Here is a 20364-nt window from a genome sequence, read left to right as displayed (position 1 = left end):
ATAATCAGCTTTATCCAGTATTACAACTCCATGAACTTTATCCTGTTTACTTATGATTATAGTTGGGTCTTTACCTAGATTTCTCAAGATTTCAATATCCTTCTTAGAAAAATGGGGGAAAAAACTTTGTGGTTTCAAATTATAGAATGTTATGTATGCAATGTCTTGTATGGTTCGTTTAAAGCCTCATCCATGGTCGCCATGTAGAACCTCCTTGTCAAAGTACGAATACAAATTTTCAAATGCTAAAAAATGTCTATAAAAGTTTATACGAAAATGAGGCAGTTTAAAGTTCAATCGATATGCTAGTAGTCCTTCTTCCTTAGATGATAATTTTCGACTGGAATGATTGAAAATAACTTTGTTAGGGTCAAGTGAATCCAGAGAGTTTGTTATACCTAAAAATTTTAGTTTCTTTCAGTGAGTTTTTATAGTCTTAGTATTAACTTTACAAATATTTTTAGAGATATAAGATTTAAAATAATAATAATCTAAAAAACTAACAGTAGTGTTTAACTCAGTATCTGTCTGGTTTTTTCCTTTCCTAAATTCTTTATGGTTTCAATTTTTTATTGATTTCTATGGTCAGAAGTTTAAACTGCCATTTTTGATACAGTTTAGAATTAAGTAAATTACGTTTATACAGCTTAAAATATAAAAAAATTGGGGAAGATTTCAAAGCTTTTACATGTTTTTAAAAATTTTAAGTCTGCTTCATTCTTCCTTAATTGAATTGCAGTTTTATGATAATATGATAAAACTACTATGATAAAACTACTACTAGAATTTGTGGAAATCTTTACTGTGATGGAAATATACTTTTACCATACGGCTTAAGACATGTCACCTTTCAGACTTAAAAAAGCTAAATATAACGAGAGTTCAGTGTTAGTGAACAACAATTTATGACAGTCAATACTCTTAAAAAGGTTATTGATTTCACTGTATAAAACACATACATCTACATATTTTTCATATGAGACTTGGGACATAAATATGTATACACACACACACACATACATATATATATATATATTATATATATATATATATATATATATATATATATATATATATATATATATATGTGTGTGTGTGTGTGTATATATATATATATGCATATATATATATATATATATATATATATATATATATATATATATATATATATATATATATATATATATATATATACACATTTATTTATATATATTCACACACACATATATACAGTATATATATATATATATATATATATATATATATATATATATATATATATATATATACATACATATATATATATATATATATATATAATATATATACAGAGAGAGAGAGAGAGAGAGAGAGAGAGAGAGAGAGAGAGAGAGAGAGAGAGAGAGAGAGAGAGAGAGAGAGAGAGAGAGAGAGAGAGAATAATGGATCAGGATTAAAAGGGTTAACTGTGGCATGAACACAAATCATTTCATAAGGAATTTTGTTGTACCATGAAAATAGTCTTTAGCTTAAATCTTGTATGATACTACTAGCGAATTGATTATCAGGGGAACAAAAGAGTTCTGACGGAATTCTATTCATTTCATGCTGCTTCCAGATTGTAGCTCCTGGAACGACGAAGTTCGTATAGAATGAAAAGAAAGAATTATTGCATCCAATTCTATTTTCACATCTGGGATCTGGATGAATAGGCAGAGAAGACAAAGCACACTGTATTACATGCCTTCGAATAATGTAGAAATGACTGGTGTTAAAACATGGCTTGAACTAAGATGCTATCAATTACTTATATGAATTAAAATACTTTAGAGAACTAAGAAACGACAAAACAAATGAATAACGGGAATTTGTCGATGGAATTTTCTCTTGACCACATTTGCTACATTTGCTAAAGCAAATAATAATAGTCGAAGTTAACATAATGAACCTTGCTATAAAATTTGGTGAAAAAAGATGATTATTTTGTTACTCTACGTGTAAGCACTATGAGAGAGAGAGAGAGAGAGAGAGAGAGAGAGAGAGAGAGAGAGAGAGAGGAGAGAGAGAGAGAGAGAGAGAGCTGATATTATTGTAGCATGATATTCACTTAAAATGTATTCAATTTTTACTTTTAACAAATGAAATATCTGTACAGGAGTAAAAATGTTTTTTAATGAATAGTGCGAAAGTTATTACTTTATCCAGCACATGTTTGAGGAGTTTAAATTACTTGAATAGTTACGACTGCGGAATAAATAGTTGTAAATCTTGCTCTTTAAACCTCCTAACGTAGGGCAATAAAAAGGATAATTATGGGTTCAAGGAGAGTTGAAAGCATAAAGCTATGTTTGCGTGTATGTTAAATCATAGTTTTACCTTATTTGTGGGTGAGAATCAATGCTCTCTTAACATCCAGAGCTAGTCCAACTGCCTGAGCAGAGGGTTGATAGACTCTTTTCCTTACTTTCTTCACCGCTTCAACAACTCTGAAAAATACTTCCATCGCTGTTGGTATTTTCCCTCCGAAGCCTCCTCTTCTCCGAGTTGCTTCAAGGTATTTATTTCTCTTCTAGTTTTTTTATAGAGGAAAAAGCGTCAGTGAATACTCCATGATTTTTACAGCCAGATTCTTGATTTATTTTTGAATGAGGTTGCTTGCAAAACGATCGCGCTATCACTGCTGACTTTGCAGATTGACCTACTATTGGTAGGTCGTCCATACAAAGACTGACCTCGTATGATTTTATTTGGTGTAGTGGATGTGTTGAACCCTATCATTTAAGTATTGAGGAATGGAAGTAATCTCTTCCCTATAAGAGACTGACAATTCTCTTTTGGGCGATTATCAAGATGTTGCCTTACTCGTTTTTTAAAATGATCTGGAAGAAGAGTCATTGTGAACAAATGCCTCACTTTATTTTTCTATAATTTTAATTTAAAATTATCATTCACATTAAAAATAGTGCAAACTCAACTATGAAGATATGCTTGATGCTAAAAGGATTTAGTTTTATCATGTGAGCAATTCAGGTCACCATTGCTTAGAGTAAATACTGATTGCACTGTAAACAAGAGATTCGTGTCTGAATGTCGTTTGAGGTTTTAATGCTTTTTGTATATCCCTTTATTTGTTTTCTTGACATTTGTTATCGTTTTATTGCCAGTTTTCATTCTTTACAGCTAAAAAACACCCTTTTGGTAGAGGATAACCTCAAGATATTTGAGAAGGGTATTATTAATAACTGGTAATTAGGAAAATGTAATTAATTATAATCGGATTATAGTTATGATAATGGGTGTTAATTACAATGATAGAAATCATAACAATAAAATCACACATTCTTCTTCTTCTTCTTCTTCTTCTTCTTCTTCTTCTTCTTCTTCTTCTTATCATTATTATTATTATTATTATTATTACGCCACAATGATCTAATTTTCTTCTGGAATTACCTCCAGTTATGAATATCCAGTTCGTGATATAATTCATAAATTCTTTACAGGTTAAGAAAGAAATTTTGACCATAGAAAGATTAAGTAAAATTTCCTCTGAACATCTTTTCTTTAAGGCAAGCAAAAAGGGTTAATCATTAGAGTTTAAATTTCATTATTATGCACCGCTGCCTCCAGAAGATTTCCACGGTGTATTGAAAGTTTCAGAAAGATCGATGATTTCATGTTTTGGCCTTTCATTTTGGCACAAATCTGTATCTCTCAATAATGTTTCATGGGATCTTTGTATACAGCGTAAACTGGATGCTCTAGTTCACTTAAACGTTTTTCCTCCTCATCATTCAAATGCTGCTGTTTATAAACAAATGTCTGCTCTGCTAGTATTATAAGGTAGTATGCCTCTCAACTTCTACGCAGTCTGAAGTTTAAAGGTTTAAAGTCTAGTCATGAATGGCAGAAAAATGCTGCTCTTCATAAACAGTTGTAATATAAGGTATTAGGCATCTCAACTTCTATACAGTCTGAAGTTTAAAAGTTTAAAGGCTACTCATGCATGGCAGAGGCAAGGGACAGTGACAATGCCCTAGTGACTGACAATATATACATATCATCAGCACTCCAGCCGCTTCTCCACCTAAGGTAGGACCAGGAAGGGAAAGGTAATGGCTGCTGGTGTCTCAGCAGGTGGACATATAGGCTCCCCCCAAATTCTCACAAATATGGTCAGGTTGCAGACACTAAAGAAACTATCGAGTTTAAGCTGGACTCGTACCCTAGTCCGGTGATCGCCAAGCAGAAAGGTTTCCAATAGGGACTGCAATGATTCTTATTACAGGTGATCCATAAAGTGTGAGTTCAAGTATACCTATTACAAGTAATATTCTGGCTTCAATAGGAGTTCTATAACTCAATACTATTATATGGCAAGGGGCAATATCTATTACTATATGGAAGTAATGGAAGGAAATGAATATTAGTGTGTGCGGTGGGGGGACGTGGTTCAGTTACATTCATTTTAGGGTGTGGGGTTGTGATTAAATGGACATAAATGTGATAGGGTAACGATTGCTCGTTCTTGTAAGTCATCAGTCAATGAGTTTGAAAGATGATGTTAAAATTTTATGAAAATTTTCAATTCATTGTCCCTAACTATAATTCTTCTTCTTTGTCTGCATCTTTTCCCACTTTTATGTGGGGTCGATGTTCACAATCTCCACTGTCCATATTGGTTTTGGCAAATTTTTCATGGCCGGATGCCCTACCTGCCACCAACCCAACCATTTACCCGGGCTTGGGACCGGCACCAAGTTGAGGCTGGCTTGCCCCGCTCAGTGGCTGGGTTTGTCCCTAACTATAATTATGATAATTCAGTTCTTTAGTGAGTTTGAAAAGATTTCTTTACATTAGGGATATATCTGTGAAGAAGACCTATTTCCGTTATATTTTCAATTCATTGTCCCTAACTATAATTATGATAATTCAGTTCTTTCGTGAGTTTTTAATGATCTTTTTACATTAGGGATATATCTGTTAAGAAGACCCATTTCCGTCATATGCCCGACCTTGATAGTGAGTCTTCTATTTTATTCTGTACTTTGAATACGAGGAATGTTTTGGTGGTTCGAAATAAATTATGATTGAACTGTATGTTACCAAGATTACCATACACTTAAAACTACTTCTTTGTCATATTTTTGCAAAACTCCATGTCAAACAATTAAGAAGGTTTTAGCTTATGGTCCATTTAATACATATTCTTTATATTCTTACACACACATATATATATATATATATATATATATATATATATATATATATATATATATATATATATATATATATATATATCTTTCTGAGTAGGGATACCTTAATGCAGTGAAAGGGTTTGTATATCGCCATGATAAGCAAATCTACAGTTTATTAGTCAGGGCCACCCATACTAGGTTGGTTTGATGTGAGCGATCAGACTAAAGTCTCCCATCACCAATCCGCAGTGGCCAGCGTGGGGATGTAAACTGGCCAGTTCCCAGACATAAATAAGGTCATACATATCTGAGGTCTTTGTCGTGCAGTAGACTAGAAACGCCTACATTTGTTGTTGTCTTATACACACACATGCACGCACACTGTATACACACACACACACACACACACACACACATATATATATATATATATATATATATATATATATATATATATATATATATATATATATGTGTGTGTGTGTGTGTTGAAATCATGAAAGCTGACATGTGATGAGCACAAAATATGGACAGTATTACTATTGTACGCGACCAGTAAAATTGAGGGCTAAATATTTAGTTACTTATGCACACATGCACACAGATTCAACGCCTCCCACCTCCTCCCCCTTTCTTAACTACAACACGGCAGTTTCGGCAGTTTGTGGCAGATTGCGGTTTCTGAGTGTACCTCTCGGGGTACTCCCTCTCACCAGGGTATGACTACTGTCCTCCATCCTCGAGGGACGGGTAGAGACCGAGTAGTAATACATCTGGTAATGTCGCTGACCAGAAATATATATATATATATATATATATATATATATATATATATATATATATATATATATATATATATACACACACACACATATATATATATATATATATATATATACACACACACACATATATATATATATATATATATATATACACATATATATATATATTTATATGTATATACAGTATATGCTTATATATTATATATACATATATAGCCAGACACTTATTCTTTATTATAAAGGGGAGACACTATGAAAGGAAATATGAAAAGACTTGATTGAAGTTAGAACTTCCGTCATATCAAGGAGTCTGTCAATGTCTCTAATAAGACGAAAATGCTAACCCCAATCAAGTCTTTCCCTTTTTCCTTTTGTGGCTATAGTCAATGTTGACAGAGAAAAGATGTGCCAAACTGTGGGATATGAGAGACGAATTGCCCTTCTAAGTCATATGAGCCCTTGAAGCTGACTATCCTTCCTGAAGGACCCTAGCATAAAGTTGGTACTGATGCCTTCGAGGTTGATAAGGTCAACTACTTCGTAGTGGTTAACTACTATCCCAGATACATTGAGGTCATAAACTTACCTGATATAACGAGCAGGACGACGATCATGAAGTTACGGCCGTGGTTTGGGTGCTATGGTGTACCATATGAAGTGAGAAGCGATAGAGCCAAGCAGTTTGTGTGAAAAGAGTTTGCAGAGTTTTCATCAGCGTATAACTTCAAACACGAAGTCCGTAGCTCCACGTATACTAGATCCAATGGTGAAGCAGAAGTATACGTGAAGATCGCCAAGATACTACCACTAGAGAATTATGGGGTCTTTTGATTAGCCAGACAGTACTACATTGGATCCTTCTCTGTGGTTACGATTTATGTTCCCTTTGCCTACACACACTCCGAATAGTCTGGCCTATTCTTTACACATTCTCCTCTGTCCTCATGCACCGGACAACACTGAGATTACCAGACAATTCTTCTTACTTCACTGTAATTATTCAGTGGCAACTTTTCTCTTTGTAAGGGTAGTACATATGCAGATGCTACTACTGTCTTCGCTTCAATTCTATCTCCTTTGTGTTGCTACATCGGGGGTTGCTGAATCCCTTAACAGAGATCTAGCTGAAATTAGTTCATGGTACAAATTTAGGAGCATGAAGTTGAACCCAAACAAAACTCAATGTATGATTGTAAGTAGGTTGATGGCAGTGGCTCCTCAACATCCAAATCTGAGTACTGATAGTGCTTCTTCAACTCTATAAGACTCTTTTGAAATTTTAGGTTTGATTCTTGATGGCAAATTTACTTTTTAGAAATACGTTCGGTCTGTTCCTTCTTCAGTTGCACAAAAATTGGATTATAGAGAAAATTTTAAAGATTTTTGGTGATCAACTTATTCTGAAGAAGTGTTTTAATTCTTTCATTTTGCATTGTTTCGATCACTGTTCTCCTAGCTGGGTTTAAGCTGATAAATCTCATCTTAATTTGTTGGACAAGAACTTACGGTTTAATAGATTTCTTATTCTTAATCAAGATATTAATCTCTGGGCCCATCGTTTAATTAGTTCCTTATGCCTGTTGCATAAAATATTCTATATATCTGACCTAAGGGGATTGATATGTTATTTTTCCTCCATGTCTCTGACCCTCCTTTGCATTTAGATCTTCTAGACCAGAGGTTCTCAATGGGGGTGAAATTCACCCCCAGGGGTGAATTTTGGGCTTTCAGGGGGTGAATTGTGACCGAAGTAAGTTTATGGGTGAGGAGAGCAATTATAGGCTTTGGCGTAACTGGAAAAATGGATTAGACAGTAATATTAAAGTGACCACCCAAGTTAATCCTAGGATTGTAAAAGGTACTGAAGAAGAGACAGATGGCTAGGGAATTAAGTAGGTCCCAAGAAAATTACTTGGCAATTCCAAGGTTGGGAACTCCTGGACTATAAATAACTGAGAAGCTAATATCAAGGATCAAGTTGTGCAGGAGATAAAGTCTTCAGCATTTAGCTTGTTTTCAATTCAACTTGATGAATCCACTGATGTGGCATCATGTTCCCAGTTGATGGTGTTTGCAAGGTATGTTCACTCAGGTTCATTTAAAGAGGAGATTTCTTTTATTCTCCTCTTGAACTAACTACCAAGGCCTCTGATATTTTGGAGGTTTCATCTTTTTTTTTTTGAATCAGAAAATCTTTCGTGGGATAATATCAGTGGGTGTTGTACAGATGGAGCACCAGCTATGTTAGGGACAAAATCCGAATTCCAAGTATGTGTGAAAAAGCGAGCTCCAAAAGTGAAAGGCACTCATTGTATGAGCCATCGTCAGACACTAGCCTCAAAAATACTTCCTGCTCCGCTAGAGAAGGTTTTGGATCAAACAATTAAAATGGTAAATTTCGTCAAAGGAGGGGCTCTCAACTCACGCCTTTTTAAGCAGTTATGTACGGATATGGATGCAACCCATCATTCGCTTCTTTTTCACACAAATGTTCGTTGGCGTTCAAGAGGAAATGTAACTGAGCGAGTATTTGAGCTTAGAGATGAGCTCAAATTGTTTATTGAAGTGCAAGGTAAACCAGAATTTCCTGCCTGGCTGAGTGATGAGGAATGGATCATGTGTCTTGCCTATTTTGTTGATATAATTGAGCAACTGAATAAACTGAATCTTCAGATGCAAGGAAGGAATACAGACATTATAGAATTTGTAGATGCCTTGGAAGCTTTCATGAGCAAGCCTGAAAATTAGAAGAAAAGAGTAAATGCAGAAAATGTAGTAATTTTTGAGAAACTGTCATCCATTCTTGATGTTTGTGGTGAAGACAAGGTGCTTCCACAATTTGCAAAAAATGAAATTTTGTAGCATTTAACAGCACTGGAAAATGAATTCAGACGATATTTTCACGAACTTAGTGATGATGAGTTGGATTTAGTCAGAAATCCCTTCTAACTGTCGGTTGAAAAAGTTCCTGATGATTGTCAAGATGAGTTTTAGAGTTAAAAAGTGATTCGGGTGTAAGAGATATGTTCGATGAGAAATCAATAACAAAATTTTGGCCTCTGATGTGCGATTCCTACCCAAAATTGGCTGAAATGGCTATCCGTGTATTGCTTCCATTTGTATCGACATCTTTGTGAGTCAGGCTTTTCAACTCTGTTACAAATTAAAACGAAGCAGCGCAGTAGACTAGAGGTAGAAAATTACCTGCGTTGTGCTCTTTCAAGCACTCATCCGCGTATCCCAGAATTGGCTAAGAAAAAACAATCACAGGTTTCGTCAATCGATGCAATGTAATCTTCTGAATAAAAATAATTACATATTTAAAATATCTTGTTGCCCTATCGAACTTTCTGTTTGTTGCATCAGCTTCAGTTTGGCCTGTTAAATAGTTCTTATAAATAAAAAAAAACTATTTTACTTTCATTCACGTTTTATATATCCATCGATATCTTCAATTTGCATATAATTTGTAATATACCATTATAAAAATAATCCAAGTAAAGCTTTAAATGTACAATACCGTTTGAAAAATAGAAAATAAAAGGATTTTTAGTAATATTTGCATATTATATACAGTGCACTTTTTGAGACAGACAAATTTGGAAAAGACGGGAAGCGGGGGGGGGGGGGGGGGGAATGACATCATTGCAAATGGTGAAAGGGGTGCATGGGCCAAGAAGGTTGAGAACCCCTGTTCTAGACAGTACCATCCTGTTCGTAATACTAGGTATACAGTTAATTCTAATAGTCATGCTTTCTCCACTATGAGGCCCAATACTGCACAATATTCTAGAAGTTTTATTCCAGCTAATACCAAACTGTGGAATGATTTTCCTAGTCAGGCAGTTGAATCGGTGGAATTTGAAAAGTTCAAACTTGTAGCGGATGTTTTTAATATTGAATAGGCTGACATAAGTATTTCTTTACATTTTATATTTGAAAGATCTTTCCTAATGTTGTTACTGTTCTTGAAATATTTTGTTAATTGTCTATTACTTGTTTTATAGTCTTTTTTTATTTTCCTTCCTCTCTGGGCTATTTTTCTCTTATTCAGCCTTTGGATTATAGCCTCCTGCTTTTTCAACTAGTAATAATAATAATAATAATAATAATAATAATAATAATAATAATAATAATAATAATGTTAATAATACAGTAGGTGAGTTAGTTTTTATCCTTGTGCTTGGAAACCATGTCAACAATATGTGTTTACTTCCAGAGTCCAATCGATCAATATTCTATTAGTCACACAATAAGGAACCTTCGGGAAACTCTTTCCTTTCTATTGCACTTCCTTTATGAAAGACTAGTAAAAAATGTCTTGTGGCAAAACAACAATAAATATCACTTCTTTTAGTACCTTGAGTAGATTAATCTTTCTAAACCCGAATGACATCGCCTTCTGAATAACAGATGGCCACTATGACGTCAATGGCAGCTTGGTTTCTACAAACAAACATAAACAATCACTTAATGTAGGCACGTGGTTGGATGGTACAGTACCATGATCACGTTTTTTAGGCCTGTGTTTCTAGTCCATCATCCCATTTAACTGTAAAAAAAGAAATATACATACAAACATAATCAGTCAATAAGCACACGCAATTGAATAGTACAACACTAGTTTCATGTTTGGTAGACCTGTGGATCGCCCCCAGCCTACCACATCTTATCCTACCCATATACAGTTGGGTTTGAGTAGGCTATAAATCATGGCAGAGGCGACTTGTAATACATATTGTTAGACAAGCCTACAAGTTTAGATTCTCTCTATTTAGAAAACCAACAAATAAAAAATATGTCATTTGTATTTTCCGTAATGTATCAAAGGATTTGTAGCCATGATTGTGTAGATGAATTTACCAAAATCGTAGTCTAGAGATAATCACTAATCTAAAATATGCTACATACTTTCTATAAAAATTGTATAAAAAAAGCCAAGGAAACCTTTTATAAGGTCCAGTTTGAGAAAACTTAATCAATGAATTTATTTGGTTAGACAACCATTTCATAAATGCTTTTTCCATATCATTCCCCGTTTGAAAAACAAAATATAACGCAGTGTTTAGACATAATTTCAAATTGAAAATCATGATAATTAAGAATAGCTTTCGAAATGCTTTTAGATCAATAAACAGTTGTGAGAGCCGTTACAGAGCGTCTGACAGCGACAGCCTGGTTCAAGGTTCCTCGTTGCTCTCTCCACAGCACTCTGATTGTGGGCATACTACTAGAAGAAGCGTTGTAGGTGAAAAGTGCTGCAATCTGCGGAAAATTCATTATCATTAGTTACCTCCTACACAGACAGCACAGCTTGCATGCTTTTATTTCTAACTTCTAGGGTCTTTCTAATATACCGGGCTACATCTTTAGTTGGTGTTTCTAAATTCCTTATCTCTATGTTATTGTTTCCAAGACATGACATGGCGTGATGGCGGACTTGCAATAAATAGAAGGCGACGTCGAAGATATATTTGTTTATTCCAGGAATGTAGACACTTTATCTTTAAACGACAAACTAATATTTAACTAAAGAATGTTATAATCTTTCAATTCAGATCACTGAAAGGGTCCTTTTCCTTTAAGTAAGACTATTATTATAATCATGTAAATTTTCAAATGTTAATGGTTTCTGCTCGTAAGGAGTGGCTATATCCCTTCGAAATTCTTGCACAAATGAGCAAATACGATTATTATTATTATTATTATTATTATTATTATTATTATTATTATTATTTGCAAAGCTACAACCCTAGTTGGAAGAACAGGATGCTGTTAGATTGAGAGGTCCAACATGGAAAATAGCCCAGTGAGGAAAGGATATAAAATAAGCTATATAGGCTATAAGAAGTAATGAATAACAATACAAAATATCTTGAAACCAGCAACAACGTTAACATATATCTGACATATACAAACAATGAAGAGGTAATAGTGTTCCCGAGTGTATCCTCAAGCGAGAGAACTCTAACCCAAGACAATGGAAGGCCATGGTATGGAGGCTATGGCACTACCCAACACTAGAGAACAGTAATTTGATTTTGGAGTGTCCTTCTCCCAGAAGAGATGTTTACCATAGCTAAAGAGTCTCTTCTACCATTACCAAGTGGAAAATTGTTACAGTGGTGTATTATCCATACACACATTTCTCACAATTCTTTGCAGCTCTTAACAGATTTGATTTTGCACTCACGGATCTGGTCTTACATATATATATATATATATATATATATATATATATATATATATATATATATATATATATATACATATATATATATATATATATATATACAGTACATATACACAGACACACACACACACACACACACACATATATATATATATATATATATATATATATATATATATATATATATATATATATATATATATATATATATATATACCCAGACAATGGCTCTTTATTATATAGGGGAGATGGTAATAGGATAGACAATAGAGTTAAATCATGAATGACTTGAGGAGAAGTACCATATTTGCATGTCATCAATATTTCTCTTCTCGATTTTGTGGACAATTTCCTTTTCTGATATGATTAAAATACATATAAATACTAAACTATCTCCTTAATCATTTTATTTTCCTACACAGTAAGCCAAGAAAATTTTGATGAACAAGATGAAGGTGGCGCTGGTAATTCTGATGACGATGACGTCATTGGCAGTATTACAGGAGCTCATAGACTCTGACAATGAACTGGGGAATCTTGGAAAGTTAATCTACCACGAGAGAGCCAATATATTTGCTGGGAAAATCATGCCATTAGAATACGTCAAGATCGAGAAAGAAGTTGAAAAACCTTGTGAGTTTTAATATTGATATATCTTATTAGCTGATATTTCCCATTTTTTTATGCATAAACTTAACTTGCCTTACAGTCTTGTAACCCCCGAATTCTTATTTTATTTTAGGTATGCTCCAAACAGATGATATTGAATTATTTTGGTTCTTTGTAAATAAATAGAGATAATTTCAGTTATAAATTATTCATTACAACTATTAAACACCTAACTGAAGAACTCTGAAAACGTATTTAAAGTTTTTTTGCAGTGTTCTTGTAAATAAACTAGTTAGATTTACTTTCATATTCCCCATTCTCAAGATAATATACTCTTTCTCCAGAATGATTTTTTTTTTGCCTATAAAATTCATCCATGTTTTTTTTTTTTCTAATCTGACATTTTTATCAAAATTGCATACTTATGTGCTCTTGCTGAGTTATATATTTCAAAATTTCCCATTACATGTAATGATATATTTAGTTTGCTATCTCTGTCACGATCTAGTTTCTTTGACTAATCTATATTCGGGCCAATTTATTTTTCGTTGATATCCAAAATTCTCTCTCTGATTATATTTTTACTAACTTGTAACTTTCCCCATTTAGAAACAGTTCCATGCTTCATTTCAAGATTAACCCATAGGTGGCTTGGGGTACGACTGAACTTTATCCACCCATTCCCTTTTAATATAAATATCACCCTAGATGTTCTGGGCATCTAACGCCGAGTGGTTAAACGGCACTCTAGCACTCTTTCCCCGCACAGCTTCTTATTCTTGCTTTCATTTAACCTGAGGTGGGGAATTCGTTCGTTCGTTCGTTGAAGATTGCCCGGGCCTTGTGCCTGGATGGGGAAGGGTGTGCTGTTACAAACCCAACAAACCTCTTGGATAATCTTTGCAGGCCAATGCCGACACCTCTGCCTGGCGACGAATAACTGCTGGGGAGCCACATGGTTAGGGATGCTCAATAACAGCATCTCTTTTTGTCTCATCGCTCAAGAATATTTTAGTCACTTGGAACTGAGAGACCCAACACCTGAAGACTATGCAAATTACTTCAAACTTGCAAGTCAAACCACTAATGGCTTGTCCTGTTTTACATTACACTGGTTTAGTAAGTGGATGGAATTTACATGTTTGCTTTCAAATTTGGCATTCTGATAAGGTAAACTCATGTAAACCCGTAAGCACAAACTAATATTTTTCATGCATTTTCAATATTCACTTTCAGGAGATGATTATCAATGGAAAGGCAAGTTTTATAAGGTTCATCCTGTACTTCTCAAATTCCCTTTGGCCCGGAAAATGTGCAAATCTGAAGGAGGACGACTTGCTACTCTTGAAACCGAAGAGAAATTTCAGGAAGTAACAAAATTAGTCGCAGATTCAAGTAAGTCATCTTCTTTCATAATTTCAAGACAAAATGTACATATTTAGTTACAATAATTTTTTACTTACACCAGTGTCGTATACATCTTGTTCACTCACTACCTCTTTCAAAAAAAAAAAAAAAAAAATCATATAATTCTCCATAATTTAACCTTCGTTACTCCAAAATGTAGTCTTGTCACTGATATTTACATCTACCATGTCACAAATATTGTCTCTGATCATTCACATTGAAAACAATGTTACAGATCTTTTTAATTCCACTCAACTTATATAAAAAGGAAATGATTAACATTTCTACTAAATTATGTATCATACAGATAACTCATTAATTCCCTTACCCAGATTAACACTTTCTCGTTTTATCACAAATATAAAAATATGAAAAGGAATGTCCTCTTTCTCACATTTCAGTCAATATGGAGAATCCGCAATGTGCATATCATGAAATATCTTCCTTGTTGGCAATACGCGCTGAATATGTCTGGTACTTATAAATAAAAGTTTAATCTAGAACTTCAATGGATTTAGTTATTATTTTTCCTAATGCCTTCCTAATAAACCAGATGTAAGCTCTCCATAAAATTTTGAATTTCATCTACTCTAATACCTTTATAAATTGTTTTACTATTCAATTTATGAATTTTTTTGGAACTAATATCTTTCCTTGTAGTATCTATATAAACATTATAATATACATGATCAATATATCTATATTCATTACATTCAAAATTATAGTTCATAATTCCATCTAACCTCATTTTACAATTATAACACATCAATAAATGAAGATCAGATCCAGGCAAATACAATTTTAAGAAATTACACATGTAAATTTACTCAAAGCTTTTTCATATATGTCTTGAATACCAAGACCTTCGCTTTTGTGAAGCTTTTAACGTAGATTGCTTAATTGGCTGATAACGACCATTCCAGTTATACCCAAATAACACCTACCACCTTGTTTATTATTTTACATACTTGCATATGAACAAGATACACATGCGATTAATACCACATTTTACATGTGCTCCTGAATGATAGCAATATCAACTCTATGTTGAATTAGAAAAGACACCAAAATATGTTGTTTCCTAGTGTCATTCAGGTCGTTTACATTTATAGTTATAAGGTAAATATGAATTTCGGAAGGGGACCCTCTTTTATGTAAGTTTTATTGAAGATAATAGCTGCCTCTGTGGCGTTGATTTTATTAGACGCCTTTTCTATTGATCCAATTTTCTTCTTCTCAACATCACTGTAATTGGCCAGTAATTGTACTACTCTCAATTTTGGAGAGGATATAGATATTCATTAGCAAACTAATTCATTCTTTTACTTCGAAAGTGTACTTATGCACATAGGTTTATGTACTAAGTTCAGGGCATTCCAAGGTGCGGTAAGTATTCTTTGTCGTTTTAAGGAGTCGAGTGAAACTAACGCGTTTCAAGCAGACAGTTACGTCTGCTCATCATCAGGCTTGAAGAATAAATGATAACTGAGGGCTTCGTAGCTGTATTTATATGAATCCGGGTAGGTCTCATTATGGGCTTCAAATTCTCAATGGCTGGGAATGACTCAAGGATAAAGGTAGTAACTATGACAGGTGGCATGTCCTAGCCGAGCGCTGAGTCAGGTGATCGGGTCAAGAGTGAGTCACGTTTGTGATATTCCCAGTTAGAGGAATCTGTTTTCTGACTGGCCATGGCGCTCGCTGGAAGAGGCTCTGTTCTAGGCAAGCTGCAGTTCCACTCATCGGAGCTGTTGTCGTTACTGGGCTAATTGTAGTCATCAGCAGCTATTGCCTGTCCTTCCCACGTCAGAATTGATAGAGAGGCGGCTTGGGCACTGATCACATGCATATATGGTCAGTCTCTAGGGCTTTGTCTTGTCTCCAGAGGATTGTCCCTATCCCTTGCCTCTGCCATTCATGGCATTTAAACCTTTAAATACTTCCTTCCATATTCCCTGGTATCTCATCTTACTATGTGTGCTGATTAATTTCTGCTCTATTACTATTTTGCTAGAAGTACTTACTCACATACTATTCCCAATATATAAAATAACTGGGCTATTCCTAAATAACTGTCTTCTGCAGGTTTGTAATTAGTTATGGTTAAACTGGTTTCATGTGAGATCCTTGATGAAGAATGGCAACGTGTTAAAGAATATTCGGTGTCTCATTTCAACAACATGCATTCGTCCTAAACCTTAGCACACATACTGGTTCAATCCTTGTTTACCCTATACTTGCTCTTAAGAGCCTACTATCATCCAAATTTTCTATTCCCATATACCAGTCCAAATATATTTTGTTGGTCTTTATACCATCCATACAAACATTCATGGCTGTCTTTCCAGTGTCCATTTACCTTCATAAGCTTACTCTTGCACATGTTTTCTCTCCGCTTTACTCTTCTCTGTGGTTTCTTTTTACTATCCCCAATCAGTATTTCCTCAGCTGAAACCATTCACCACTCAGCATACCATTAGTAACACAGTTTCTTATCTTATAACTTTGCACCCAAATTCCCTCTTCTTTTCCTAACTTTTTGTGTCTTTTCAGTCTCCTTCCTGTAAATTTCAGAACAATTAACTAACATATAAGAAATGAGTTATTGTTTTCAGCAATTTGTATCTTAATTTCTTTTTTTTTTCATTTAACGCAAATAATATGGATTTTCTTTTACAGAACTTGAGGAAGGTTACTGGATTGGACTTCAACGAAATGGATCTGGTCAACCCCCAATGTGGCAGTATATCAATGGTGAGTAGTAATACTTTAAGAATTTAAATAACAATGGTATGAAAATTTTAAACTCCAATTAGATAGAAAATAATACAGTCCCAGTCACCTAATGCTGAGGCCAATGTACTTTCTTCAACGAAAAGCTCTACTCTTGTCAGTACAGTTGAAAAAAAAAATCTTTACCTAATTCCGTTCAGTTGGCATATCCTTCATAGCCCTGCAATACCTCTAACATCACTAGATACACCATACTTTTTTTCAAGTGTCCCACTTTTATTCTTCTAGTCATACACCATGGTTAAAACTGGTACAAACACTATCTTCTGTACCTAGAGTAAGGAGTATGTAGATTCCACAGAGAGTTTACTGACTGCTTCGGTGGGAAGACGGAACCTTCAAGTAGCTATGATTATTCTAAGCCTTTGATCTTTTTCTGTACTTTACTCAAATATTGTGAGTACTGCATCACTAGTTTATATTCACCATAGTTACCGAGTGATGGTTCCATTAGATTTGTTTATATAGCTCAAATTTATCAAATTATGGGTCTCAATGTGAAGTTTTGCATTTATTATAACAGCACTATGCCTAAACTAAATATCTTTACATCTACTACTATTGTCGTCCCTTGCATCTTGTTTCCATCAAATGTATTAGTTTTTGCTATAGATTTTGGGTATAACCTAACCAACAGTTAATGTTCTCTAGAGAGCCTACTTAATTCACGTTATATTATGACTTGGTCTTTGCTTATTTATGATGCCGGACATCAAAATATGTAGATATGAGATCTCAAATGATGCTAACCATTACAAAGTATTAGTACAAGTTCGGGTAGTTCTATAGGTCTAGATATAAAATAGTCTAGTTTGAAGTTCCTTAACTACATCTAATACATTCAGAATAAGCTGAATGGACATCAGTCTCTTATTATGCAATCACAAGATGTTGATGTATTACATGTAACATACTGCAGTACAGCTCTGATATTGTGGCTGACTGGCTGACCAGGATTTGTAAAATATGTCTAGCTGACAGAAAAGTTTCGAAATAATGGATGAAAAGTAGTTATTTAACTACATAAAGGAAAAAGTGATAACTGCGACTGTAAGAGTTACAAGAGTATAACAGCTTAGTAACCGAACAAAAGGAAGGATTTGAATTACAAATTAAAAGTGATGACACGCCTGTTAGAGGAAGAACCTGAAGATAGTTGAAAAAGAAGATGAGCCAATGAATGTTAATGTGGGTGAGAGAAGAATGGATGTGGAAATTCGCATAACGGATGATCGGGAAATGAGAGAAAGGTGATGCACAGAAAAGGTAAAATACGAAAAGAAGTTAGTCATGAGCAAGAAATTGGGAAGAGATGGTAATTGCGTTAGGGGGCCCGACAAACTGCTGATGATCCTTCTGTAGTGGATAGTCTACGATAACGGCCGTTCATCCAAGATTTGGTATGGAAGAAAATGACAGCTGTCACTGTGATGTCTTTTCACTGGAGCCAACCCTTATGGGGCAGATGGCTTAAGTGAACTGAATTAAGTACTGAATCTTTTCATTCTTTCCAGGGGCTAAAGAGGCTTCTTCAAACCACATGAAAGACGATGGGAGTAGAAACTGTTTTTCACTATATCATCCAAGCTCTCAGGAATGGGTTTTTCAGGATACGAACTGTGGCAACAACCAATCTTTCGTGTGTGAAAGAAACTTCTAATAACTACAAAGGCAAGTCTCTCTCTCTCTCTCTCTCTCTCTCTCTCTCTCTCTCTCTCTCTCTCTCTCTCTCTCTCTCTCTCTCTACGATCCATATCCTCAAGTATTAATTTTAGATTTTTTTTATTCTCTATGATGAATCAAGTTACATCGTGTAAAATATTGCCGCCACTATTATGGTTGAAGTACGACTTAAGTTTTTACAAGAAAAACAAAAAGCTTTGCATTCTAGTCTAACTATAATTACCAACGGGTAATAATTAAAAGAATATATGAGAAGAGCAAATAAGACAGGTGGCGTAATGTTACCCTGTAGAACCCCTCTTCATCCACATCAATTGGACAATATTTCACTAACATTCCACATTCCATCTCCATCATTCCTTTCTCACATTCAACTGGAATATCATAGTGACTTCAAATCTTCCGCAATATTTGTCAAAGACCTTTAGTTATTTTTTTTTTAGTAATTAAGCAAAGATATCTGATAAGGATTTTGAAATCTCTTAGCTTAAACATTATTTGGGTTGGGAAATGCTTGATGTACGGTAGGGCCACTACAGGGGTTACTAAACAAATCCAGAGACACACTATATAACTAAGGTGGATATGACTAAACCTGTCTTGGATCATGATTACTTTAAAATGTTTAATGCTGAAGCCATCTTTTATATCTGCCAAAATTTGGATTGATGTGTCCATGAACAGAATATTCGTAAGAACAAACTTAATACTATGTATCTACCAGAATTACTTCAGTAAATTAAACATGCTGAGTAAATAGCTGTAATCTATAATTATTAATATCTGCTTGTGCAATGTCAATTCTAAAACAAGAATGTGGTAGAACAGCTGATATCATTGATTCCGGATCACATAGAGGGAAGCTAAGGAAACGTCTGGCAGCGGTACTTTGTAGCAAAAGAGAAACTTAACAAGGTTGCCTGCAAGACAAAATCGCTGAGCTTGGTAAACATGTGATCATAAGCCTCTTTATTAATTCTATGAAGTGCTGTAACTTCTGCTGTTAAACAGATAACAATATTTTTCTATACATCACATCGTAAAATTATTAAAAGTGCCTTTGATCACCTATTCATAAGCTCAGGGACTTTGTTTTTACAGTCAAGACTGACAATATTTTCTCTTTTGATAACCAGATATACATGCTGCAATATACCACTCACACACACAGGGTTCAAACGTAATTCTAATAATGCTGGAATACTTAAAATAATATATCTAATTGTTAGATCTCTTCATAAAATAACAGTTGTTTGTATAACATTAATTTGAAGATGGCAATCTCACCTATCTGCTCGGTAAAGGTTTTAAGAAGCTTCAGTAAATGCCCCAATTGACTCATCCCACATTAAAGATACATAAATAGATGGAATTTTTATAAGATATTGACAAACACACACGGACATCTAGTAATGACTATGGAGAACAAATAGTTTAAATATTTTGTTGCTTCTGTTTATTTTACGTAGGTTCAATAACATTTGCATATCTGTTCTATCAATATGAGGCACCACTTACAAAACATTGCTTGATTGAATTGCAAAATCGATGAGATGTTTCCATTATAGCAGATATTAAATTAATATTACTGAATTCATTTGCATATCAAAGAGTAATGATATACCACAATAACTCATCAATATATAAATATTACCTAATTGATTTCTTAATTATTGGAAGAGTAATTCATAATGGCTCTCCTCCAATAAGACGAATTTCA

The 20364-nt window shown here is 34.2% G+C and overlaps 1 protein-coding gene across 1 annotated transcript; it reads left to right on the top strand.

Annotated features, from left to right (window-relative positions):
* The first annotated feature begins 2396 nt into the window (after positions 1–2396).
* LOC137616191 (uncharacterized) lies at positions 2397–18628 on the top strand. Its single transcript, XM_068345839.1, has 6 exons — positions 2397–2533; positions 12575–12785; positions 13668–13880; positions 13998–14156; positions 16848–16922; positions 18476–18628. Exons 2-6 carry the CDS (start codon positions 12593–12595, stop codon positions 18619–18621), a joined length of 786 nt encoding a protein of 261 aa, XP_068201940.1. The 5' UTR covers positions 2397–2533; positions 12575–12592; the 3' UTR covers positions 18622–18628.
* Positions 18629–20364: the final 1736 nt, after the last annotated feature.

This window comes from Palaemon carinicauda, chromosome 22, assembly GCF_036898095.1.
Source record: "Palaemon carinicauda isolate YSFRI2023 chromosome 22, ASM3689809v2, whole genome shotgun sequence".
Taxonomy (NCBI): Eukaryota; Metazoa; Arthropoda; class Malacostraca; order Decapoda; family Palaemonidae; genus Palaemon; species Palaemon carinicauda.
Note: the sequence above shows the minus strand (reverse complement) of the source record. Positions and strands in the feature narration are given on the sequence as shown.

What these genes read in the sequence shown, in the direction of transcription:
- LOC137616191 (XM_068345839.1), top strand. Translation starts at nt 12,593, where the DNA reads ATGAACAAGATGAAGGTGGCGCTGGTAATTCTGATGACGATGACGTCA. An exon ending in AAAATTAGTCGCAGATTCAA is followed by an intron (nt 14,157 to 16,847) that starts GTAAGTCATCTT and finishes TTTCTTTTACAG; the next exon opens with AACTTGAGGAAGGTTACTGG. An exon ending in AATGTGGCAGTATATCAATG is followed by an intron (nt 16,923 to 18,475) that starts GTGAGTAGTAAT and finishes CATTCTTTCCAG; the next exon opens with GGGCTAAAGAGGCTTCTTCA.